Source organism: Musa acuminata, chromosome BXJ2-6, assembly GCF_036884655.1.
Source record: "Musa acuminata AAA Group cultivar baxijiao chromosome BXJ2-6, Cavendish_Baxijiao_AAA, whole genome shotgun sequence".
Taxonomy (NCBI): Eukaryota; Viridiplantae; Streptophyta; class Magnoliopsida; order Zingiberales; family Musaceae; genus Musa; species Musa acuminata.
Window position 1 is genome coordinate 10,429,466 of NC_088343.1, and position 26,974 is coordinate 10,456,439.

Sequence of the window (26,974 nt, forward strand, 5' to 3'; positions counted from 1 at the left end):
GATATATCATTATTATTAGACTAAAACTTAAAAATAAATCTCGACATCTCAAATATAAAATTTAGAGAATCTAACCAATATTTGAAAGATAATTGAAAATGAAAAAAATTTGAACACAAACATAAAAAAACTGATTTTAATTGTTGATGTTTTATCATTTTAATTGCGAAAACCACGTTTTGTAAGGAATAGGCATCAAACCCACCCAACGATCGAATCAATCGAGGCAAAATCTAACCCGAACCGAGCCGAACCTTCTGGAAGTATTTTCGTCCACTATCTTTAATCGCCTCTTCTCGCGATCTCCGTCCTAATGAAAAGTCCTCTCCTTCGCCGCCCTTCCTCTCCCCTCGATCCCCGGCCTCCGCCAGCTAATGGCTTCTCCTCCGCTGCCTGAGTCGCCCTCCATGGCCGATCCGGACGTACTTTCTTCTGCTTCGGGTAACTCCCTTTCCCTCCCCTTCTCTCTGTGCTGATTCGAATTTGACCTCGATCTCTCTTGTGCCGCTGGGGGAATCGGGAGCCGGATATGCTCTTATGGGTGGTGGAAGTAGTGTCCAAGATAGCGACTTGGTGCAAAGAGAGGAACTTCGTACCCCGCATGAACGCATCGAGAAGTGTTAACCAACAGCCGATGCTATCTTTAGTTTGACACTCGCAAAATCCATTATTTTTCTCGCAATAGATGGTCTTTAGCCATTTTTTTGCTTCTAATTTCTCATCACTTGCGTGCTGAGATCGCATTTCTGTCGTTTATGTATTCAGATTTGTGATTCAGATGCTTGATATGCGTGTCAACTTTACTTATTTACGTTCTGTTATTTCTATGTAGTTTTCTTGGGTGTCCTTCCTGCCATAAAAGGGTTACTGATAATTTACATATGATCGAACTGCTGATTCACTTAAGGTGGCGTTTTGATTCAACCTTGTCTTAATGCAGTAGCCGCACGCTTCCTACATCTTACGGTTTACCTTGTGCGTTTGCGTTCACTCCTGAGTCCACTTGGGGATGATATGTAATAATCACATGGAACCCACTATTATATATCTCATTGTTCTCGGAACAGACGTTTGCCACTAACTGGCTGTATGAAAATGCCTATGTTCTTATGCTTTCATCACTTGATGTGCAGCAAAATTACTTGACTGCTACCATGGATACATCGGTTGACATGAACAATTAGAGCAAATTCTTTTCAAGTTGTTCCTTTTTCTTATTTTATGTCTTAATTTTTAAATGTCACCTTTTATGAATTTGATAGGCTCTGATGATGATAATGATATCGTCACTGAGGGTTCTGCATTTGTTCACAATGAGCCTGCCCAAGATGATAAAGATTTACCAAAAGTTGAGTCAGAGATGGAGGTTCTTCATGAGAAAGTCAAAAAGCAAATTATTAAGGAAGGCCATGGTCAAAAACCACCAAAACTGTCCACTTGCTTCTGTAAGTGTCATGCTCTTCTTGAATTCTTGTGTTCTTCTGTCATGCAGCTAAGCAAACTAGCTTGTTATCTGTGCAAACCTTGCAGCTTTTAAAAATTATCGTTTGATTATGCAAGTCATGTTTTGCAAGCATATAAAGTTGAAGTTTCTGTTGCCTTAGAGTACAAATCAGTCAGCTTTCTGGAATAACTATGTGATAACAACTACAAAACTCCTTTACTTTAAGTTGGTAAGGTTTCTGGAATGGTGAGATAAAAGAGTCATAATATTGTTCCGAAACACCAGATTAGGAATACTCTCTATTTATTTAGCATAAACAACATATGTTGAGCTTAGCAATGCATTCAATACCATCTCACAATTTATTTTGCATTCATGTGCTGATCTTGTAAGCACTGTTCATGGTGCTATCTTGGGGCAAAAACTGAGCTGTTATTAAAATTCTTGAGGGTACAACACTTTTTACCACTGGATAATACATAAGCAAAATTTTTATTTTGGCCCACATGAAATTGCAGAGTATTTTGTTCGTTGCAAAATGCATGATTGTGAAGATAGAATTTATGTCACATCATGGAAGAGGAAATATTACTGCTGCAGCAATACAAAAGCAACAAATAAAAGAAGTAACAGAATGCAGCAACAAAAAAATTGTAAAACAAAGAAAAAGCTGAACTAAAAAACAAAGTAACATAGAATTTAAAATGAAGAAGAAACAACAGGGGCAGGTCAAGCAATCGCTTACAACAGTGGTAAAGTGGGGAAAAGAAAAGATGAGACAAGGGATGATAAAATAGCAACTATAGGACAATATCGGTTTCTTGGGTTTTCTTTGGGACAGAAGTTGAAGGAGAATCATCTTCTTCTTTGTTTTTCCTGATTGGGAGGTTTGAATTGAATATACAGTAAAGCAAGCCATCTAATGATCATTGGATCATTTCTGTGAATGAAATAAAGCCAGTGGTCTCAGAAGGCATGTTATTTTGTGCCTCACTTTTTTTATAAGTTGCATAAAGTGCATGTCTTATTGAAGCCACTGAACATGAACTGGTGAAGTTCAAATTAGGGTCTCAGTGCACCTTGTGCCTTGACATGCCTTGGCTGCATTTTTAAGGATATTGGTGAACCATTTGGCAGAAGAATATCCGGTGTGAGGATGTTACGGATCATACAATTCCAGATCCAATCAACAGGATAAGACAATCTACTATGAGTTATATGTCTTACTAGTGATTCTCTTTTTTTCAGAAGACTATTGATTTGGTTATAGTCTGAGAGCTAAACTGTAATTTGTTTTTGTCAGTACTTGAACCTCTTTCAGAATATCATCTTTCATGGGTGCATCTCACTATCCTTTTCTCCTTTGCAAATTATTATGCCATTGTTTCCTTGGGTATGCAAATGCCCTCATTTAACTGTATGGTTGGTACATTTGCAAGACCAACATTAATCAAAGAGACGAAGAATTAGTCCAGGCTCATGTAGTCTTTCTAATGATATCTTATTATGCAGTGAATTATAGGGCATGGGTTAAAAGCACTTCACACAAGTTTGAAGATACTTGGCAAGAGCAGCGACCAATTGAACTTATATTGGGAAAAGGTACCAACCTTGTCTGGTCATTTTTTTCTTTATTTTAAAAACTCTTTTCCTTTATCTTTTATATGGACTATAGATTTTATGATTCAATAGAAGGAAGATTTTATAAGTAATACATCTTCTAATAGGCATTTTCCTATTGCTGCTTCTTTCTTATTCTCCGTGATGTAGTATGTACTGTGGCGGAGTTCTATTGCCAATGCTAGAGTCTAGATACGTGTTGTAAAGTCATATCTTGTTCTTGGAAAACAATGCACTACCTTTTTCTTTTCCTTGATTCTTAGTATCCCCAACACCTATGTCTTGTGTTTGCATGCCATCTCAGATTGGCCTTATGTTAATCATCTTTCCAAGTCCAATATTCAAATTCACTTCCAAGATATTCCTGGTCATTTTTTGTGTTCCTAGTTGAACGAGTTGTGGGCGAGATTTATTTAATTGGCTTGGTTGATGTGGTGAATCCCTATTAGTTAAGTATTGCTGGGTCCCTGTACATCCCTTTTGTTAGTTTAAATCTAGAATTTAGGTTTCTAATACTGTGTGTGTGTGTTCTGGCAAGTGCCTGACATGGTAACTGCAGCTTATATGTGATATATCCTTCTTCAATCGTTAGCATCATCTTTTCGAAACAGATGAAAAGTATACGTGCATAGTGAATTGATTTAGAGTTTATCAATATTGGTGATTGGAAATTGTACACATATTTTCCTATAGAAAGTATTTAGAATTTGTTCATTTGTAACTTCTCTGTGCTTGGTAGGTGGGATATAACTAACTCTGCTTATATTACAACAGAAAAAGCAGAACTGGCTGGTTTGGCAATTGGCATTGCTAGCATGAGGAGCGGGGAACGTGCACTCTTTCATGTGGGTTGGGAACTTGGCTACGGGAAAGAAGGAAATTTTTCATTCCCAAACGTCCCCCCTATGGCAGACCTTGTTTATGAGGTTGAACTTATTGGCTATGATGAAGCCAAAGAAGTGAGTTTGCAGCTTCTGCATTTTTCTTTGTTTGCTGATATTCCATATCGTTATTGCAGTAATTCAACCCAAAAAAAATACTGTAGTAAACATCTGTAATATTGTTACAATCTTGGTTTATTCAAACTTCAATGCTTAATCTATATTTGAACTTCAAGGTTCAGTCAGAAAAATTATCTCACTTTGGCATTGCTGTTTCATAAATACAACTAACAGGGAAAAGCCCGAAGTGACATGACAGTTGAAGAGAGGATTGAAGCTGCCGAAAGAAGAAAGGTGGAAGGAAATGATTACTTTAAGGAGAAAAAGGTTGAGGAGGCCATGCAACAGTATGAAATGGTAAGCAACTATAACTCTAATTTGATGTATTCTCATTAATTTCATGTTATTATTTTCTGCAGGAAGTCTTGGCTTATTTTGCTTTCCTCATCAGGCAATAGCATACATGGGGGATGACTTCATGTTCCAGCTATTTGGAAAGTACAGGGACATGGCCTTGGCTGTGAAGAACCCTTGCCACCTCAACATGGCTGCATGCTTGATCAAACTAAAGCGCTATGAGGAAGCTATTGGTCAATGTACAATTGTAAGTTTATGTAGAACACTAGTAATATTTTTTCTTCTGAATTTGTGCTTGACTTTGGCTATCTTTGGTCGTTTTATTAATATGTGTATCATATTATTTTTTTACTTTTTGTTTTTCTAATCATAGATTATTAATTCGTATGTTGGTTTGGCTTTCATAAGTTAATAGTCTTCTCTATGCTTTATATCCTTGTTAGTTGTATTAATGCTGACCGCATTCATATCTTTCAGGTATTATCGGAGGACGAGAACAATGTGAAGGCGCTGTTTAGACGGGGGAAAGCTAGAGCAGAACTCGGTCAGACGGATGCTGCCAGGGAGGACTTTGAGAAGGCAAGGAAATATTCTCCACAGGACAAGGCTATTGTCAGGGAGCTGCATCTGCTGGCTGCACATGACAAAGCTGTTTATCAGAAGCAGAAAGAGATTTACAAAGGGATCTTTGGACCGAGGCCTGAACCCAAACCTATGAGGTCAAATTGGCTCGTTCTCTTTTGGCAGTGGCTTGTAGCTCTGGTTTGTCGCTTATTCAGGATCCACAGGTCAAAAGCAGACTAAACGTCCAGTAGGAGATAGTTATCGATTATGTATGCTTATTTGGGACCTATGGAAGTGTGGATCATATTCCAAGTCTATATTCGTGTTTTTCTAATTGCTTCTCATTGAGGATTCTAAAGAGAGAATCTTTGCTTGGTTTTGATTGTGTTCCGGCTTAATTTCCACTGCACATTGACAGTGTTCATGCTTGTGGACTTCACTGACTGTTTGGATCAATTGGTACCATCTTCTAGGCATCAAATCTTTGGTTTATGGACTGATTTGAGCTTTTGTGTTGAAACAAGGTACCCATGACAGGATTCTTGATGATTGACAAGAAGGAATCAAGAGGAGTCAAATGAAGCAGGACGTTGCAACAAAAGCTCTATGATCGTCTCAAGTAGGGTATAATCATAAGCTTCTTTGTTCTTACTATCTTGACTAACCGCTGTATCTGCATCCGCCAAATCATTTGGCAAATCCATTTTCTAGTTGGCACAAATTTTAGAAACAGTGCATGGGTTGGTTACTTCTGTGATAGTAGCATCCGTAGACTATCATGCCACATTTGTAACCTAATCAAGCTTCTGAAAGTGTGAGAGCTGATTTTTTTTTTTTTGTTGTTGTGTAGACCATTAATTACCTTTCCATGTATAGACAGCCATCATGAAATATAGTTTGTTCTGAAGATATTTGTTGGTCCAAGCATCAACACCAAATGAAGGATGGCTCTTGTTATGGATTATCATTTTGCTGTACCAAACCCTTACCAACTGCTAGCATATTAAAATTGCCTATGCCCCAGTCAAATCTCTGATTAATGAATGCAATGTGATTGATGTCCCATCTTGAAGCTGCTGATGATGCAGTGAAAGTGCAGGTCTGGTGTATCTTATTTGTCCTGGTTTTTGTCTATAACATGGCTAGTAATTCTTCAAGGTGTTGCTTATTAGTTCTTGCAGCAAGGGAAAACTTGGGATTAGATCGAAAGATATCAGAGGTTCAACATAAGGCAGTTCACATCATATAACTGTGTCAGCACAAAAAGATGTTTGCAAAAGGTTGCTGTGTCAACAGGAACTGCTGCAAGAAAAGTGGTGGAAAGTGCCGACTGCCACCCATGAATAATAGATGGTGTGGGAGAAAGCCATATCCGAGCACGGAGCCAAAGGAAGAATGCTGCGAGAGGCAGATTCATGAACCTGCCAGTTTGGATTCACTCTTTGCCAATTTACATGATGCAAAAACACACAAGTGAGAGAAGACAGTGATTTCTTTCTTTTCTTCAGATTTCTCTTTCTATACTTTTGTGCAGACACCGATCGATCATCGCAAGACTACACTTGACAGAGTAAAACCTTAAGCCTTTAAGCCAGCAACAGTACCGGGAAGGGACAGGTCCTGAAGCCTGGGCATCCTGCATCCAGATGTGTGGTGGGGCTCACATGGGACCCATGTGCACCAGAGCCAATCATTGGCTGACTGACCTATGACTCACAAACACTCGGTCTTATCCCCTACCTTACTCTATGGTTTCAAGATTCACTTTAAGGCAAGCTTCGATATCTTACCACTTAAGGAATATATATATATATATATATATATATATAGTTTTTAATAGCTATGGGACATGCAGCTGTTCCCATCAATGCAATTAAGCTACAGGCTGTGATGTCCCATCCCCTGCTAATGACGCAGGAGGAAGCTTCCTTCTTCCTCTTCGTCTCGCCACCACCACATCCATTTACTGCACTCATCACTGCTTCATGTAATCTTTGGAGCCGATCGATGTCGACGCACTAAGACGCTCTGTGGAAGTCAACGAGAGGAACGTGGACTTACCTTCTGGTGTACGTATTGCCCATGCAAATATTGACGGAGGAAGTACTTATTCGTTAGCAATGGCATCAAAATGATGTTGCAGTTGGTCGGACAGCTGTCGAACAGTCGACGATTTGATGAGATTGACGAGCCATTTCAACCGTCAGTATTTGATGATGCTCGTTTTGATCATTTGGCTGACGTGGGATGCTGACCTCAGCTGTCTCGTTGCCTACCCTGCGTACTGATTGGATGTGGCTTTGACGTAGAGAAGAGTGCAATTAAGTTCGTGTCCTACCTGGAAGTATTTGTTTTATGCATGGAGATCGGCAAAGCCAATAAATAATGGTTGTTGATAATTGTTACGATGTGGGCTCAAATGGATTGGGGTGAATCGTTGATGCGAATAAAATAGAGGTTTTCTTAGTGTTGTTGATGAGATTGGCATCGAACACTTACTGCGTGTCGGTATTGATTGATTGATTGAACAAACGGTCTTGAAGGACCCATCAATAGCAATCTAATAATAGGTTTGTAATTGTCATTGACGTCGACAAATGTGTCAATGGTCAAAAGATTTGCACTTGATGTTGACATACGAAATGACACACCACAAAAGCGAAACAAGTTCACTTGGGGGTGTTTTGATTTATGCTAATCTTAGGAAACGGGGACCTCGGCTCTCTCCACATCAATTTTTCTACGTCAGCATCTCATGGCTTTCTAACCTACTTAACTCATACCCGATACGATAATAAAACTAAAAGAGTCACGCTCATGATATCAAAGACGGTTAGACATCTTTCGCTCATTTTACAAGTTAGCTCCCTCGTTACTTCAAATCAAAAGGACACAAGTCGAATCATAACAAGAAACACCTTTTAACATCAAAGACGTTAGTAATAATCTCATCGTATAATAATTCTTATAGCATCTCCATGACCTTCTTTGGTTTTTGATAATAGAAAGAGAATTTTAGCCTAAAAAGAGAAACATCAATTAATAGGACATTCGATCACTTATTATGTTTTATAAATTCCATGCGAAGAATTAGATTTAAGAATCAGACTCATTTCTCCATCAGAATCCTCCGGATTCTATGATAGTACAAGTAAACAAATGAATGTGATGGATTTTATCTCATCATAAAGAACTTCTATCTAAAATTAAAGAACAATAAAGTGATAGGATCGTTCCATCCGCTGTGGGTGGAACTCCTGTGTCTCGACTGACACACCCATCCATAAAGCGACACCTGTCCTCACGGGGGGGGTGGGGGGGGATCCCTGCCGACCCTCCGCTCTCGGCCGCGCACCTCAGCACACCACGGCTCGACCGAGGCACGTGACGCGGACCGGCGACAGGCCAATCGCCCCGAACCACCCGGGTCGCACGGCCATACGGCCCCAGCGAGGGCGTGCCGCTCTACGAGCGAAGGGATCCCCGAGCAATCCGACAAACACTTCATCCGCAACACAGAATCCAGTTCAGGAAGCAAACATCAGACGAAGAAGAGGAGAAAGGAGTAGAGAAATCCAGCTGTCTCGAGGGACGTTTTCTCCTCCTAAAACAATGCCCCTCTCCAATTATTAATTCGACCACGAGACGGGGCTTATCCGTCGTGTACGTCCACTCCTGGTGCACTGCATCTGATAAATCCAAGGATACCCCCGCAATCATTTCTTTTGTTCCTTCTCTTACGTGCGTTGGTGAAGATCCCGTATACCCACTGAGGTGCGCTCCACTGAGTCCCTCCAATTGACATCCGACTCGTATGTTGTTTGTCGATCAGATTTTTTTGGCTTTGTGAATGGACCGCATTTGTCTCCGTGCGTCTCCTCACATGCGTGCGAGTAATCTCATCCCGTTGCCTATATATACTTGCATAAACCATTCCCCTAATCTCATGTTCTCGAGTCGTCATCGTCGTCGTCATCCGTCTACCTGGGCAATCTCAACAGTTGAGTGTGCGAGCGAGCATAATAGATAGATAGATAGATAGATAGATAGATAGATAGATAGATAGCAATGGCGGAGATGGGAGCAGAGGCGGCGGTGCATTACCGAGGGGTGAGGAAGAGGAAGTGGGGGAAGTGGGTGTCGGAGATCAGGGAGCCCGGGAAGAAGAGCAGGATCTGGCTGGGGAGCTTCGAGTCAGCGGAGATGGCGGCGGTGGCACACGACGTGGCGGCGCTGCGACTCAAGGGCCGCGACGCGCAGCTCAACTTCCCGGAGTCGGCGGAGCAGCTTCCGCGGCCCCGGAGCTCGGACCCCGAGGACATACGTGCGGCGGCGCTGGAGGCGGCCGCGAGGCTCCGGTGCAGGACTGTTAGGGTATCGGCGCCGGCGCTGGAGCGGATGGGCAACGACGAGCTGGGGCTGGACTCGCCCAAGATGTGGGTGGAGCTGGCGGAGGCGCTGCTGCTGAGCCCACCAGCTTGGAACCCTGAGGTGAGCGAGCCAGAGGAGTGGGAACACCATGAGTCCTTGTGGGACCCTTTCCTGTAGACCATCACATTTATCCCTCGAGATAATAACACCATCAGCTGACGTCCTTCAGTGTACCAAAGGGTGTACGTAATACGTAAAAAAGTACGTGATTGTTGATGCAAGAATGCTTCAAGGTGAGAAATAATTGGAAGAGTACTCTGGCAATCGTTGCCGGTCTGCGGTTTGGGGTTGCGGAGTGAAGAGAGACGAGAGAGAGTACGTCCGGCACGTTAGGCTCTCTCTCTCTCTCTCTCTCTCTCTCTCTCTCTCAGTATAGTACTGTTGTAGTCTAACAATGTTTGCTGGAGAGAGGAACAAAATGTAAGAATCACCGTGCACAGTACGCGGAAATGCTGATTCATAATGCTCCCGTCTAATATGCTTGACTGTGAATGGCGTGCATCAGGGGATTCAAACTATAGAAGGATGTGAACAAACTTATAAAGGCATCATCCCTCCAGGTTTAGACCAACGAATGGTGATCAGATGCTCCACAAGGAGCTCGCAACAACAGATATCGAGCCTGCATTTGGTCACTGCAGCTACTCAAACTTTGTTTCCCAGCATCATTAATGCTAGATCTTGTTTTAGGTGAAGATGCACAGGGTGTTTCCCTCGGTCAATGGGTCCAACGTAGGTCAAGACAACATGGATATGGGACCTGCAATGAAGATAACGAAACAAGAATACGATTGTGGCCTCATGACATCTATACGTGGTAGGCACCAGGGAGAGCAAGGGACCAAAACTTTCCTATTCAATGGGTCACGCGTTTAAGGAGATGGGCCACCACCGCCACTTATCACTTGGTAAACAAAAATCCTGAGATTTCTAGAAGCTTAGGCTAATAGCTAATATGTTGAAACGAATATATATCAGATTATTTATTAAAAAAAAAGGACAAGTAAAACACTTTAACACTTATTAAAAACTTCTGCCTATCACATTTGAAACCTCTAATTTGAAACTTCTGTCCTTATTAAAAAAAAAAAAAAGGACAAGCAATTATTAAAAATTCTGCCAAATCACATTTGAAACCTCTAATTTTAAGGATAATAAGCTTGTTATCAAAAGAAAGCGGTAAAACACTTAACACTTACTAAAAGAAAATTGCTGCTGATTAGCTTAGTTCATGCAATCATGACAGAGTATGCCCTTCTTATGTTCATGCAATCATGGTAAAAAACTCGAGTGTTCATGCAATCATGTTTATGTTCTCGCACCAGAGAAGCTTAATGTATGAAGAGGTGTTCACAAGTCACCTTTCAAGCATTATTACTAGTTTGTGTTGTCAATCTTACCGATTGCATCTTTAAAAACAGTGTTACCTGTACTTGTCATTACCACAGCATCATACTGATGACAGTTCGTGTATTGTTTTGATATCTTGTTAAGTTTGACACCCATCAAAAGCTGCTTAGGCATTTCAGCTGCAATTGTAAAATACCCATGCAAAATATGAAGAATATTACTATTGCAGGACTAAAAGCTTTATCGAAGTAACCCATCATATTACAAAAAATCGTATGAAACAACAATGAAAGATGGTCTTAAACCCCAACAAGCAGCAAAAGACAACTCGAATGTCAATGGAGCAGCTGCAGTCAAGATTTCAAAGAGACATGAGTAGGCACCAATGACTACCATACATCTGATCAGAAGCAGGCGGCCAAGAAAATTCAGGCCAAGGAAGGTCACTCTGGCAATAATTCTACACTCCCCGATTAACCAACGTATCCAAAGAGAGGCATTGACTACTAGTAGAACCCTAATTGGTTAGTTGGCTGCTAAAAATAAACTGGTTGGCTGTTTCCAGGCGGAGGCACTCCATACCTGCCAACCCATGGTATCCATAACACACAGTTTGAGACAGGACCACCATAACTCTGCTGTGAAGAGTACTGACCACAACCAGCAGAATGCAAGCTCGGTCAAGTGCAAGAAAGCACTGATTGTCCAGCTTGAATGTAACCAAGGGCTATTTTCCCACAGTGGGGGTAAGCAGCAGATGCTGGTCGAGAGTATCCATCTCTTGCTCCAAAGGTGATATGCTGACTATAGAGATGTGCTGACTGCAAAGGTGCACTAGTACCAAATGGCCATGATTGTTGACCAGTTGTGTTTGATCCCTAAGATGGTCATGAAAAGCCTTAGACATGATTGTTCATTGGTTGTGTTTGATCCCTAGAATGGTCGTGAATAGCCTTGATACATAAGATCTCCTGGCTGACTTGCTCTAGGTGGCCCATATAATCAAGATACTGCTTGAAATGGTCGATCATAAAATGTCTCACTGTAGGTATGATGCTGACTTTGATCAAGTCTTTTATACACGACAGCATTGCACTACTTCAAGCATAGGCATTAATCCACATAGTCCAAGTCACATGAGAACGTGTCAAGTGAATTAATTAACCGAATCGCCTTGCGGGGCATAGCCGGCTCTCGTTGGATTGTAGTATGAAATTTATGACTAGTCAATTTATTATCACTTCTAGATTTGTTAGGAGATTTGATCGTTGTGTCTAAGTCAACCAAACGTAATCCAAACCTAAGAGTGTAGGAGTGTTTTGATGTAGTTACGATGTATCTTAGAGTTTGAGATTCGTGTTAGTGGATCACAGTGTTGTCCTTGTAAAGAAATGTGAATCACCTGCCACGCGTCCGAATTACTTATTACTGAGCATAAAGAGAATGGAACTGGGACAAAGTCTCCCTCAACCAAAACCTAACAAATACAAATCCGCCATTGACAAAGCCTCACTAGCCTCGAATGACTTCTTCCAAGCAAATGAATCCAACGCTCATCGTTGTTCCCCTCACATCAGCTGTCCAAGTGACCAAGTCCGATCATATCTCCATTGAAGCCTTCCACCTTCACACACACACACACATATATAACGGCGTTATATATATACATACATATATATATATATATATATAACACCGTATCGTACTAATGTTATGCTTGTAATAACAGGTCCACGTTTCCAATCATGCATGACAAAAGAGACTCGTTCATCCTCTTCCTCACCACCCATTTATAAATGCCCTAACCATCCCTTCCACGGCCAAAGCCAGCCTGCCAGAACAGAAACCTTCGATCTTAGGTGAGCAAACACCAAGAAACCTGCAGAAGACATGGTGCATCCCGTCGAGGTCCAGTGTTCACTGTCATGTTCCCTTGTTCACCTGTTCCATGTTCTCAGGGAGTGCTACTCCACGGCTGTATACCCCAGTACATCTCCTCTCCCTCCTCTGCCATCGAAGAGGCCTGCAGAGCTGTCTTTCGAGGCTAACAAGAGGTTGAAGGAGTGTCACCTTGATTTCTATTCATCAGCTGGCCAAGCAATTGATCAGCAAGAGGATGTAAAGAAGTCTCAGGTGCCGCACCTGAGGAAGATGAGAAGAAGACCAACGAGGTTATCCATTCCTGAGCCGTGCACTGCCTCAGGCTTTGTCGATGGTGATGAAGAAAAACATGTGAGTGAGAAGGAGTGGGAAGTTGAGGGGTGTGGATACTGGTTGGCTTGCAGGAGAGGTCACAGACCTGTGATGGAAGATGGCCATGGAATAATACCCAACATAAATGGAGATCCAAAACAGGTAATTTATCTTTCCTAATTCATGTAATTTCTGCAGTGAAATATATGATATATTGGTTTTATACGATTCTATATATTACTAGTTGTTTGAGACTTATGATGATATATTGAAGCAAATTGCAGTCCTTATATGCATCCATTTATCTCCATTTCAAGGTAGCCACATGAAGTACATGATGCGTATAATTCTAAAAAATGAGAACGGGAATCATTTCTTTTTATTGAGTGAAGAAATCTAAGTCATATGATGACGATAAAATAATGAGTTGAGTAACTTAGAAGGTTAAGCTAACAAGAAAAAGTCAAACATTAGAACATACATAAGATTTAACACCACCCTCCAACGAACCAGTTGAAAGATTCCAACGCATGTATCCAAGTTGAAGATAAAAAGTATAAATTAATGCTATGACATTATAAGAGAAAAATCTCATCTTCTTTTGAATGGTTTGCAGGCATTCTTCGGTGTCTTTGATGGACATGGGGGTCGAGCAGCCGTTGACTTTGTCTCCGAGAAGTTAGGAAAGAACATCATATCATCTCTTGCTGGTCAAGACAAGCAAGAAATCCAACCGGAAGTGGCAATTAAAGCAGGCTATTTGACCACTGACAAAGAATTCATCAGCCAGGTATACAATCCCATCTGCCATTGCCACGAAAATTCCATGTGTCTTGATGATCACACAGTGGTTTCCTTCATCCGCAGGGCGTCAAGAGTGGAGCGTGTGCATCCACCGTTGTACTCAAGGATGGAGAGCTGCATGTCGCCAATGTGGGAGACTGCAGGGTGGTTCTGAGCCGGAGAGGGATCGCGAAGGCGCTTACGAGCGACCACCACGCCGGAAGAGAAGATGAGAGGGTTCGCATCGAGAGCTCGGTAAGTCTTTCTGCATCAATACGCTTTGCATCCAGCTGAAGACGTCTTTCTCAGCAGCTAATTCATCCCACAATCGTCTTCGAATGCATGCATCACACCAGGGTGGGTACATCACTTGTCGGAATGGCGTGTGGAGAGTTCAGGATTCACTAGCTGTGACCAGATCGATTGGCGACGCGAGCATGAAGGAATGGGTAATCTCTGAACCTGAGACCAAGACCATCAGGTTGACTCCCGACTGCGAGTTCCTAGTAATGGCTTCGGATGGGTTATGGGAGAAGGTAAACCAAGAGACCGGCCTTACTCCTTGCACTGTATGAATCGAATCCTCACTCTCAATGTATGTATTCATCAGGTCACAGATCAGGAAGCAGTGGATGTTGTTCGGAAGCACAGCGAGTTCATGAAGCACTCATGCAAAGAGCTTGTGGAACTCGCTTGCAGGAGGGCCAACAGGGATGACATTACAGTCATGGTGGTGGACCTGCAACACTTTGCACGGTAGCGCAGTCAGACCGAGTTCTCCATGACTACTTCTGAGGAGCATTCACAGACCGAGAACGTCCGAAGAACACCGAAAGATAAGATTCATTAGAAGAATGGTGGCCGTACCATTAAGACATTTTCAAGATGACTTGGTGAAGTCGACACTATACATGACTTGTTCAGATCGGTAAGGCAGAAAGAATGAAATAATGTATTTTTGTTCTACCAATTATCGAGACGTAATAGTCTCTTTAATACAACAAAGCCTCAACCACCAAATGAAGAGTGACTCGTTATTGCTCATCTTGACAACACAAACATCATTCTCAGAACTGACCGACCTCTCACTGCCCACGCATGATACATCTACCCAAGATGAAGCATTCGGAAAGCTCGACAACCAATACGACCCAATGTGTTCTTGTAATGTATCTATATAAAACATAACATCTAAAGTGTCTAATGGAACCAACACATCTTTTTTACATTAGATTTATTCACCTAAAATAACCAACACATCCTTTTTACGTCAGATTTATTCACCTAAGATAATACACATCTAAAATATTAGACGCGATCAAGACATCCCTTTTATGTATGATGTGTTTGTCTACGATGAAAACGTACGAAGCATCAAGGATAACTAACATGTTATTTTTGTGTGTGATATGTCAAACTCAAACTTTTACCAGTGAACATTTTCTACACAAATAAAGGTTTTCCTCTATTAATTTGTCTAAAAAAGGAATAAAAATAACAAATTTATTCACCTAAAATATAAAAAAAAGCTTCTTTGTATGTTATTATTGAGTTTATAGGCTATAACAAAAATGAAAACATAAAATAAAAGTCTATAAATATAATACATAACCGTCATTGACTTTGAAGATGTAAAAATTCAAAGAAAATTATAACTTTCTTGAATATTTCAATCCTAACTAATTTTATGAAAATCCAAATCGACCCAAACTTGTTTTCCTCTCTTCAAAATTTCCATCTCAACACTCAACCATGCCATAATTTTTTGATTTACTATAAAATCAGTAAATATATTTTTATTTAATTAATAAATCTACACATAATTAAAATGAATTTAACTTATTCTAATTCTGTCCACAATTTAAACTACTTAATTAGTTTTATATATATATATATATATATAAAGAGAGAGAGAGAGAGAGATCTATCTGCCATCTCTTCTCGTTATTCTCTTTCCGCTCGATCCTTTCCTCATTGTTGGAGTCCAAAACGCCCTACTGTGTTCTCTCCGCAAACACTTCCACATCGAATCAAGCGTGCCCCGTGAGGTATACAGGCCGCCATTGACGCTTCTCCATCGTTAGTTCTGATACGGAGGCAGTGCGTGAGTGTTTGGTCCACGCCATAGGTGTGCTTGCACAATTGGACTTTTTTGAGCCCAAATCACTAATTTAAAAGTAAAAGAAAAAGGGTTTTGAGATATGACAGTGTTCGTGAAAGAGAGAGGGCAATGAATGAGGTGAGCGTCCAACATGAGAACGGCGGCGCACGGTGAGAAAAAAAACAGAGAAGAAAATTAGGATTTTGAGTATTTTACTTGATGATCGGGGGTTAAATTTTATCAGTTTTGATCTAAATTTTATGTGAAGAATTTTTATAGCAATATTTATAATTCTAATAGTGTTGATATATAGTTTATCCTCTGAGATACTTTTGTGTGATATCCACTTTGTGAGATCAAGATCTGCCATCATCTGCCACCTTGATGTTATTGTAATCCTCTTGTTATTCTATAGAAGACTTATTGTAAACCTATTATCATTACTATTGATAGCGAAAGTTTGAGGTGGACTACGATCCCGTGATTTTTCCCACATTGAGTTTTCCACGTTAAATATATAGTCTACTACGTGATTAATTTATTGCTCTACTATTTATGTTGTTCTTGATATTATCATTTTGATACACAAAGAAGAAAAAAAAATATTTTGCTTTAATATGTTTTCCCAACAAATTAAATTTAACTCATCAAATTAAATTCAAATTAATTGGTATAATTAAATTGAACTCATCAAATTATTCCACTTGGAGACATATGATGGAAGATTTACTTTATTGCAAAGATTTATTTAAGCTCATCAAGGTTAAAGATAAACCTTCTATTATGGATGATGAGCAATGAGAAGTTCAACCTAGAAAAGTTATTGTCTATATTAGAAGATAGATTGATATAAATTTGCATGAGTATATTTCTGATGAAACCAGAGATGATGTTGTTTGGCAAAGGTTAGAAAATCTTTCTACGAAAAAGATAGTGGGAAATATAATTTCTCTCATCAGAAGACTTGTAAATAGAATTTCTCTACTCAGAAGACACTGGTAATATTGTTGAGCACGTAAGCCTATTTCAGAGTCTTGCAAACAAGCTGGTTGCTATAAAAATTAATATAAATGATGAGATACAAGTATTATTACTTCTCAACTCTTTACTAGAAAGTTGGGAAACGTATGTGATAACAATTTGTAACTCAACGCTAAAGGAGACTATAATTATATATATGGCTAAAGACAGTTTGCTAAATGAATATGCTAGAAGGGAACATGATGAATCTTCTTCTGGTGCATTTGTTACTAGAAAACAAGAAAGACATGGAAGGAGTCATAGTAGAAATTCACATGGTTATAAAGAAAATCCAAGTCTAGAAGAGATATTAAATGTTTCCTCTGTAATAGGTCAAGTCACATGAAGAAAGAGTATAGATTTTGGAAGTGAGAACAGAATGAAAAGAAAAAAAAATAAGAAAGAGACCAATACAATTGTTACTGATATCATTATTATTTGTGATGATTGTTATGTCAGTCTTGTAGCTCAAGACAGTAACTGGGTAATTGACTTTGGTGCTTCATTTCATGTTATTTCTCATGGTGATTTTTTCGGATCTTACACTACTAGTGATTTTGATAATGTCAGAATGGAAAACAATGGTACATCTAAGATTGTGGGTATTGAAGATATTTGCTTGGAGACCAGTATTGAGAGCAAATTGGTACTCAAAGATGTAAGACATTTTCTAAATATTTGTCTTAACTTGATATCTACAGGTAGACTTGATGATGAGGGCTTTGCACACTATTTTGGTGAAAGCAAATGGAAACTTACTAAAGATTCTCTAATTGTAATAAGAGGAAAGAAGCTTAACTCTTTTTATGTCATGGAAGCTAAGCTACACAAAAGAATTAATACAATTCAGAAAGGTGAAAGTATAGATTTTTGGCATAAGAGGCTTGGTCATATTAGCGAGAATGGACTTCAATCTCTTGCTAGAAAGCAATTCTTACCAAAGTTACAAGGTACATCTCTTAAATCTTATGATCATTGTTTAGCTGAAAAAACATATAGAGTTGCATTTCATACATATCCATAATCTAGAAGATCAGATGTTATTGATTTAGTTCATACTAATATTTATACTATGCAAACTAGAACTCTTTGAGGTGTTCTTTATTTTATTACTTTTATTGATGATCATTCTAAAAAAGTTTGGGCTTTTGCTTTGAAATCTAAAGATCAGGTACTCGATGTTTTTAAAGAGTTTCATGTCAATGTTGAAAGATAAACCGATAGAAAGCTAAAGTGTATTTGAGCAGATAATGGTGGGGAGTACATGAGTCTTTTTTAGAATTATTGTAGGTTCCATATTATCAGACTTGAAAAAACAGTTCCTAAAACTCCTCAGCAGAACGGTGTGACAGAAAGGATGAACAAAACCATTGAAGAAAAGATTATGTATATGCTTTCCCATGCCAAATTACCTAAGTCATTTTGGATCGAGTCTATAAGAACTATAGTTGACCTGATAAATTTTTCTCCATCAGTTCCTCTGAAATGTGATATTTCAAAGAGAGTATGGAAAGGAAAAGATATATCTTATATCACTTGAGAGTCTTTCGGTATAAAGCATTTGTTTATATTCTTAGGATAATAATATAAAGTTATTGATAACAAAGCAAAAGTATGTATCTTATTATGATATGGTCATAAAGAGTTTGGGTACAAATTATGGGATCCAATGAACAAAAATATTATTAGAACTAGAGATGTTGTATTTCTTGAAAACCAATTGTTTGATAATTATGAGAATATTGAAAAGCTAAAAACCTCTATTTATATTTCTTGGAGTTTGGTCCAGTTCTTTCACCTATAGTTCATGATGATTATAGGGAAAATGAACAAGAAGATTGTGGTGAGAATGTAAGTAATGATATTCCTACAATTGATGATGCTGAACCACCCAAACAAGCATCTCCACCACCAGTTGAGATTACATTGAGAAGATCCATTAGAGAGTGATAACTATCTATCAAATATCTTCCACATGAGAATGTTATGCTTATTGACGGAGAAGAGACAGAAACTTATCAAGAAGTTATTCTACATGAGCATAAGAATGAGTGGGTTAAAGCTATGCAAGAAGAGATGATATCCTTGCTTGAAAACCACACATATGACTTGGTAAAGTTATCTAAAGAGAAGAAAGCTCTCAAGAATAAATAGATTTATAAATTAAAGACTAAAAATAATAGCTCACAATAAAGATACAAGGCACAATTAGTTGTGAAAGAATTATTTTCTCCTGTGGTGAAAATGTCCTCTCTCCGAGTTATTCTTTGTTTGACTGCCCGCTTAAATTTAGAAGTTGAGCAACTTGATATGAAAATAATATTTTTTCATGGTGACTTAGAAGAAGAAATTGATATGGAGCAATCAGAAGGTTTCAAAGTCAAGGGAAAAGAAAATCTGGTATGTAAGCTTAGGAAAAGCTTATATGGACTCAAACAGGCACCTAGACAGTTGTACAAGAAGTTTGATTCATTTATGATGAGCCAATGGTATAATAGAACCACATCTAATCATTATGTGTTTATGAAAAAAAATTTAGATGAAAATTTCATTATTCTCCTTCTATATGTTGATGATATGCTGATTGTTGGCCATGATGATGGAAAAATAAAAAAGTTTAAAAGAGAGCTAAGTAAGTCTTTTGCCATGAAAGACTTGGGATCGGTGATATAAATACTTGGCATAAAAATTCTTTGTGAAAAGAAGATTTAGCTATCTCAAAAAGCTTATATTGAAAAGATTCTTGAAAGATTCAACATGAGTAAAGTCAAAACAGTTTATTCTCCACTAGTAGGTTATTTCAAACTTAGTTTGAAACAATGTCTTACAAGTGAAAAAGAAAAAGAAGAAATGTTCAAAGGAATATTGGACGATAGTAAAATTAATATTAAGATATCTAAAAGGAACATTATTGAAGTCAATTTTGTTATTCTTTATTTGCTGCTATATTCCATAACATTAAGCTCTTTTAGGATGTGGATCATTTTATTTTTTGATTTTAAATATTGAATATTTCTTAAATTCAATTTGCTATTGCATTACCATATATGACAAAGTAATTTAATTGATTTAATCCTCTAGTAACTGATCTTATTGCTAACCTCTTGTGCTTTTGAGAAAAACATGCGTGTGGAAACTCCGAATTGATTCGGAAGAGAAATCTGTTGGTCATTTGGGACAAATTGATCCTTCGCGGATACAAAGAACAAATTGCATTATCCCTGCAATGCAGCAAGAATAAAAAAAGCATTTTATTGTTTAAAATATCTGATTCAAGAAGGGTATTGCTTAGAGATGCACCAACTATGTTGTAGGAAAATACTGAACTATGGTTGAGTTTTCAAATTAGACAAAATGATAGTGTGCACCAAGGAACTAATGAACTCTTAACAATTCTTCAAGTGTAAGATAAGGTAGAAAATGATATCTAAGGTGACAAAGAAAGTTGTTGATTGTGAATCAATTAATAACTGATGCACACAATATATGCCATCTCCCACCATATCAATTTCTGTTTAACTATATCAAATGCATAAAAGACTTCATCACAATGGTCAAGTATGCTTAATTACGCTTTGTTATGAAATAATTATGCTACAAAATCTCTTGTTGTTGATACATTTCGAAAGCATTTTTCCTTCTGTCTGCTGGAGCAAAGTACTTTCCGAAGCAATCTTTCTCATATGTTCGTTACCTAGATATTTTACTTGATAGAATATTTCAATCGACATAGCTTAGATTTAAGTTTCCTGTCAGCAAACGTTTCGGTGAACGAATCTCCAGTTTCGTTGATACATGTTAGTTTTGCAGATGGCGCCTCAGCTTACTGTTGATGCAGCATCGCCGACCAGAAGAAATGTGTCTGTCGTAAAAGCTTTTCTACAAGGCGGTGGTGTGTCTCGAAGGCCTGTGTTGTCGTTGAGATGAGATGAGATATGGAATGCCGAAATGATGAGTACCAATTACACATATTGCACATTGGTAACTGCTATTTACATTTTACAAACATGAGTCACATCTTTATGATTGATACAGGCCTTTCACAGGACAATAGACGGAAATTATGAGGTTTGATCTAAAGCAACGACGTATCGGGAGAGGCCTTTAATGATGAGAGCCGCTCAGCCTTTTCTCGAGCGCCGCCATGGCGTCCGACTGTTTCTTTATCACCGCCGTCGTCGTTGAATCCTGAGACAGCACGACCTCATACCCGTCGTAGTACGACTCCATCCCGTCGCCCATGACCTGCCACACTAGCCCGCCGCTGAAGGACCCGCCGCTGGTCTCGGCGTCGCTGTAGATCACGTCGTAGACGTAGGAGAAGAAGTCGTCGCGGACCTTCTGCGAGTATCCCGGAGCCGTCTTCGACTTCCCGAACTCCGCGAACACCAGTGGCTTGCCGAGGACCTTCACGGAGTCGTTCCAGTGGCTCGAAAACCACTGCTGCACGAACGTCTTCCGCGCCTCCTCCGACTGCCCTTGGAGCCTACCGGAGGAGAAAGAACATCAATGCGGTCTACGATATATATATATATATATATATATATATATATATATATATATATATATATATATATATATATATATATATATATGAATTTATCAATGCGGTCTACCATATATCCGGGTAAGCATGGATGGTGGTGTAGTCGATCTCATTGACTTGATTGCTGGTGATGAAGTCCGTGCCAAGCTGGTAGCCATTAGGGTTGTAGAGCTTGATCTTGTCCGGGGTGGAATTCCCGTAGAAACCCTCGAATCCTACCTGCAACAGGTGCTTGCTGTCGATGGACTTCGTGTACGCTGCCATCTCCTTAACCCACGCCTGCTCGAAGCAATCGCTTAACTCAAACGATGACACTAATGAATGCAGCAGCAGCATTCCCTGCTGTGGTTGATGCTAACGAGAGGGTTCTCACCGTGACTGTTTGGCCGGAGTAATCTACTTCACAGCGCGGTTCGTTCATTAGTTCCCACGACAAGATGGTGGGATCGTCTTTGTAGGCTACTTTGGTGATGGTGTTGACTCGTGTTAGCACCTTCTGCAGGAGAGAAGAGGAAGAGAGTTGAGATCAATTTCATCAACATATATGAATATGATATGATATGATACGATGCGTAATTTACCTGGACATGGTTCTTGTAGTACTGCTTCACTTTGGCATTGGTGTAGAAGTCATCGTCGGTTTGTATGGACTCACCTGCGTCGCGAGCCCATTGTACGTACTGAGATCGGCCGCCGTAGTCCTTGAAGTTGTTGACCAGGCTCAAAATGAGACGGATACTGTGATTTTTGGCCTCCGAGACGACGAAGTCGAGCCCCTAAAGAGATGAGGATGGATTGAGGTCGCCACACGAACGCTTGTCGACAGCGTTGCGATATGGGAAGGAAGCGGAGGCAGGACGCACCTGGAACATTTTCTCGTTGTAGACCCCCGGCGACGACTGCAGCGAGGGGTTGCCGCCGTCGTTGAACGCCCACGTTCGGCACACGGTGAGCCCGGCCGCCGCAGCGTCGCTCAGGGTCTTGGAGACCTTCGCCCGGTCCTCCGACGCGACGTTCATCAGCCAGTATGCGTTGAACCCGTTGAAGAGGAAGGGGGAGCCGTTGACGACCAACTTGGAGCCACTTCTCCCGACGAACGCGGGTGGCTCTGCCGCCGCTGCTTGATGAGCGAGAAGCAAGAGTGCGAGAGCGCCCAGGAAGCGGCGCAGTCCGACGACAAAACTAGCCATTTTGGTGGAAGTGCGCCGTGATATCACGAGGGTCTGCGGGCGCGGGGATCAGGATTTATAGATCGAATGCGAGGTAGTGCAAGCATGGCAAGGATTTCATCGTACGTCATATACAAGAAGTTATTTGTTTGTGGTCAGTTGTTACCTGCAATAAGAAGAAAGCCATGAGATTAGGGAACGGAGGGCTGCGAAGAGGAAGACCGCAAACATGGAAAACTGATATCATCAGTTACCTTAAATTCTCCAAGGAGATTGCCGCTGACAATCCTTTTTCTAATGGCGACTCTTTTACTTCATTCAATTATATAAAAAATAAAATATAATTTTAATATTTATAGGTCCAGAATATAATCTTCCAAGCTATTGTAGAAATCTTCTTAATATTATCTTTTGGATTTGTCATCCGATATATTAAATCTTAAGACTTTAAATTGATCTAACAAACTTCAAAAATTATTTGTCACATCCTTCTCATCAATGAAAGATGTTTTGATAGAAAAATAAGAAGAAGAAGAAGAAGAAGAAGAAGAAGAAGAAGAAGAACAATAGATTGTATATTGTATGAAACGAGTTAAAAAGAATTGTTGAAATTAAGTAATAAGTTAAGAGTATTTATGTTTATTTGTAGAAGGTATCTTAGGAATATTAAAGAAGTTTGCTACTAATAGAAACCCCTTTGCTATTAGTAACTTATAATATGACCTTCTGAATTATTTGTAAAAACATCTGGAATATTATCTTTAGGACTTGTAACATAAAGTATTAAACCCTAAAAATATTAAATTGATCTAACAAGCATAAAAAAATATTTCTCATATCCTTCTCTTCAATCATTAAATTATCGAAGGATATTGTGACAATTAGAGAAGAATAAGGAGGAGAAGAAATAGAGGTTACGTGATAAGAAAGATTGTTATTCACCGTCCCTTTTTATAATTGGAAACCCTTTAGCTATTGATAACTCATAAAAAAATAATATATATATATATATATATATTATTTTACTATTTTCAATCTTACTATTATTGATCTTACCTTTTTTTTTTCTTCTTCCTCGTAGTCCCTTCTTTCATTCGCTCACTATTGAAATAAGGAGATTGCTTATTTATGGGTAACTCTCTTACTTAGATAATTACCTAAAATAATTATTATAGACCTAGAATCTGACCTTCCTAGTTGTTATAGAAATGCCTCAAATATTATCTTTCTAGTTGTAACCCAATGTCACCCTAAAATTGTTACATCAATCTAATTACTCACATAAAAAATATTTCTCGTCTCCTTTTTTTATCTTAAAATTTATAAAAGAATATCTTATGAATATTAAAAGATGTAATTCACAATAGCTTTTTAACTATTGGCAACCCCTTTACTATTGTCAACCTTTTAAAAAAAATAAAATATTATTTTACTTTTTACCATCCTAATAGTATTAATCTTATCATTTTCTTGTCTTCTTTGGTGTACATCCTTATTTCATCCACTAGTTGTTGATGTTGCTTGCTATTGCCTCCAACATTATTCTATTATAAACTTAGCTAGTTTACCTAAGGTATACGGTATCATTGTGTGTCTCTCTATAAAAGGTTAACCTCCAAAAAATCTCTAATGATTCTTTAAGAACCTATAAAAAACGAAAAGATGTTAGAAGAAATGTTTAATATGAGATCTTATAAGCAAATATTTTAACAAATATTTGATAGGTAATATAAATTATAAATATAAACTTTTTAAATTTTGAATGATCACTTAGCAAGGGGTCTGAGGTGGTTTATTATGGACAAAAGTTCTCACACGTGTTCACATGATACTATTGTGGAATAAGACAATAAACTAGTACTAACATTACGCCTATCTAACCATATACCACTCAAGTAGCTCAAAAGTGTTGTACTGGTTGATACTTTATAATATTCTTTAGAGCTAGAAAACCCAAAAAATGACTACTTATATAGTCTATTTTTCGACAGTTTTACCTCGGCATGATGATTGCACACAACTTGTGTTTATAAAACTAAAATAGCCACAAGAGGGAACCAAAATAGAGTTGCAAAGTCTACTGTAAGCCTTCTACATACTATACAAACAAAACCATAAGATACGAACATATACAAATATTACATTAAACACCTTTTGTATAGATCCGTCATTTATTTAATTTTCTACTCTAGTTGCAAGTAATTGAATTATGATATGCTAATATTGCTCTACTCGTTAATGACTCAACTCCGATATCAGGTTGATCGAGTTATACTAATCTTTGCTAGTTCATGCAGATCCTTAAACGAAGGAAAATACTTTCAATATTATGCACCAATCTCTCAAATATCTTTCGTCATTAGACTTGGCAAATTTTTTTAAGGTCATTCCTCTATAAAATTTGTCCATCAATTCCTCTTCTACTTAGTTATCACATCTAAGCAAGTTCGCATCACTTTCACTTTTAATTGATATTTTGTTAGAAAGTGAAGTAGAACCAATCACCATTGGTGAGAGATTAATAACTATTCTCTTCTACGAAGTTTCTTCAAATGATCTTTGAATATATGCAAAGCACAATAAGAAAACTAAGATATTTGATTTTGTATATTCTCTTAGAAGTTAAGAAGGAAAAGATTACTTGACTTCACCCACCTTTTTTGATAGTTGTATTTCATGCATTAAACTAGTTACTAGTTTACGGTTACTGCTACTATTCGCATATTTATTGCTATCTAACTTCTTGAATGCAAGAAGTTTTGCCTGAAAAAAAAAAATTATCTTATGTACTGTTAAATATTATATTTTAATAATGAAACCAGATGATAATGTTTATGATTTGATCTGTGTTTTAAGTGATGCATATAGCTTTGATCAGGGAGAGACAATTGAAGCATGAAGAATAATATTGGGCACGAGTAAAAATGTTAGAAGATTGGACGTTGAGCTGAAGGATCGGTCGATGTATCGACAAAAGGCTTCGGGTCATAGGTTCGGGCATTGGGCCAAGAAGAACGAAAATTACGTCAAGGAAATCGAAATTGCAGATGTCAATTGGTCGATTGGGCAATAAGCCGCAAAAGAGGACGATGTGTCGAAGATTTGGATGATGCGTCGATAGATAGCAATGGCGGAGCTAGGAGTAGAGGCGGCGGTGCATTACCGAGGGGTGAGGAAGAGGAAGTGGGTGTCGGGGATTAGGGAGCCTGGGAAGAAGAGCAGGATTTGGCTAGGGAGCTTCGAGTCAGTGGAGATGGCAACGGTGGCACACGATGTGGCGGCGCTGCGGCTCAAGGCCGCAACGCGCACTCAACTTCCCGGAGTCTGTTGAGTAGCTTCCGTAGCCTCGGAGCTCAAACCCCGAGGACATATGTGTGGCGGCATTGGAGGCGGTCGCGAGGCTCCGGTGCAGGACTATCATGGTATCAACGCTGGCGCCAGAGTGGTTGGGCAATGACTGTTGAATCTCGTATTTTGATTATGAAACTACTTGATATATGTTTATGATTTAATCTGCGTTTTGAGTGACGCAGGATGCTTCGATCAGGATGAGACAATTAAAGTAGGAAAATCATGTTGTGCCAAAGGAACATGTCAGAAGATTGGATGTCGGGTCGGTGGATCGGTCGACGTATCAACAGAAGGCTTCGGGCCAAAAAGAGCGGGTATTGTGCCAAGGATATCGGAGTTGCGGAGTCAACTGGCCGATTGGGCAATAGGCTGCAGGAGAGGACAATGCGCCGAAGAATCGGACGAAGCGTCGAGAGACCAATGACATGCCGGACAACTTGGTTAAATTGCTTAGGATTAATTGTCTCGATCGAAGTATTGTTTTAATTGTGCAGGATTAACTATGATAACGATGAAGACATAAAGCGAAACAAAGTGTCGGAGTCAAGCGCGAAGCATTTGTTGCGAGTTCGAGAGTTCGACGGAAGTCCGAAGGTTCGCCGGGAATGCTACCGAAGCTCGCCGAGAAAGATCGGAGCTTGTCGAAGAAGCTCATTGGAACTCGCTAAGATCAATTCGTGAAGTCTAGGAGCTTGCCGGGAGTCCGTAGAATGGTTTCCGAGAGTTCATCGGAAGACCGCCGGAAGTTTGCCGGAAGCTCGCCAGAAGAAGTCTTGACTTGCGGACTTTGTAATAGCTTAGAAAATGTCTTTAAATTCATAGTTAGCATGTTAATTAGGGTTAGGATTAGGTGTTAATCCTATAACCCAAGTAGGGGCCAATTAGGCTCAAGTTCGGACTGGTTTGGGCCAAGTTTGGAGCCAAACCAAGTGAGCTGAAATAGTAAAAGAGGTGGCACCGCCAGGGTTGGAGGTGGCACCGCCTAGGCTATGTCTCCCAGCGAGACTGGGCAGTGCAACCGCCCCAGCCAGGAGGTGGCACCGCCTGAGCTCAGTCTTCGAGCAAGACTAGGCGATGCAACCTCCCCTGACAGAGAGGTAGCAC

General features: G+C 39.4%; 4 protein-coding genes across 4 annotated transcripts; 3 read left to right on the forward strand and 1 right to left on the reverse strand.

Moving 5' to 3' along the window:
- The first annotated feature begins 283 nt into the window (after positions 1-283).
- On the forward strand, positions 284-5,311 carry LOC135614748 (peptidyl-prolyl cis-trans isomerase FKBP42-like). Its single transcript, XM_065112435.1, has 7 exons — positions 284-441; positions 1,263-1,445; positions 2,957-3,046; positions 3,839-4,023; positions 4,240-4,362; positions 4,457-4,609; positions 4,840-5,311. Exons 1-7 carry the CDS (start codon positions 375-377, stop codon positions 5,164-5,166), a joined length of 1,128 nt encoding a protein of 375 aa, XP_064968507.1. The 5' UTR covers positions 284-374; the 3' UTR covers positions 5,167-5,311.
- A 3,374-nt stretch (positions 5,312-8,685) lies between these two features.
- On the forward strand, positions 8,686-9,677 carry LOC135613571 (ethylene-responsive transcription factor ERF022-like). Its single transcript, XM_065110596.1, has one exon. It carries the CDS (start codon positions 8,995-8,997, stop codon positions 9,472-9,474), a length of 480 nt encoding a protein of 159 aa, XP_064966668.1. The 5' UTR covers positions 8,686-8,994; the 3' UTR covers positions 9,475-9,677.
- Positions 9,678-12,546: 2,869 nt separating this feature from the next.
- On the forward strand, positions 12,547-14,690 carry LOC135613480 (probable protein phosphatase 2C 74). The gene is made up of 5 exons (XM_065110514.1): positions 12,547-13,062; positions 13,517-13,690; positions 13,768-13,938; positions 14,040-14,219; positions 14,294-14,690. Exons 1-5 carry the CDS (start codon positions 12,598-12,600, stop codon positions 14,441-14,443), a joined length of 1,140 nt encoding a protein of 379 aa, XP_064966586.1. The 5' UTR covers positions 12,547-12,597; the 3' UTR covers positions 14,444-14,690.
- Positions 14,691-20,908: 6,218 nt separating this feature from the next.
- Positions 20,909-22,540, reverse strand: LOC135613835 (mannan endo-1,4-beta-mannosidase 5-like). Its single transcript, XM_065110855.1, has 5 exons — positions 22,214-22,540; positions 21,932-22,126; positions 21,724-21,846; positions 21,421-21,629; positions 20,909-21,290 (listed from the first exon to the last, which is right to left on the reverse strand). The coding sequence occupies exons 1-5, from the start codon at positions 22,538-22,540 to the stop codon at positions 20,909-20,911; spliced, it is 1,236 nt and encodes a 411-aa protein (XP_064966927.1).
- Positions 22,541-26,974: the final 4,434 nt, after the last annotated feature.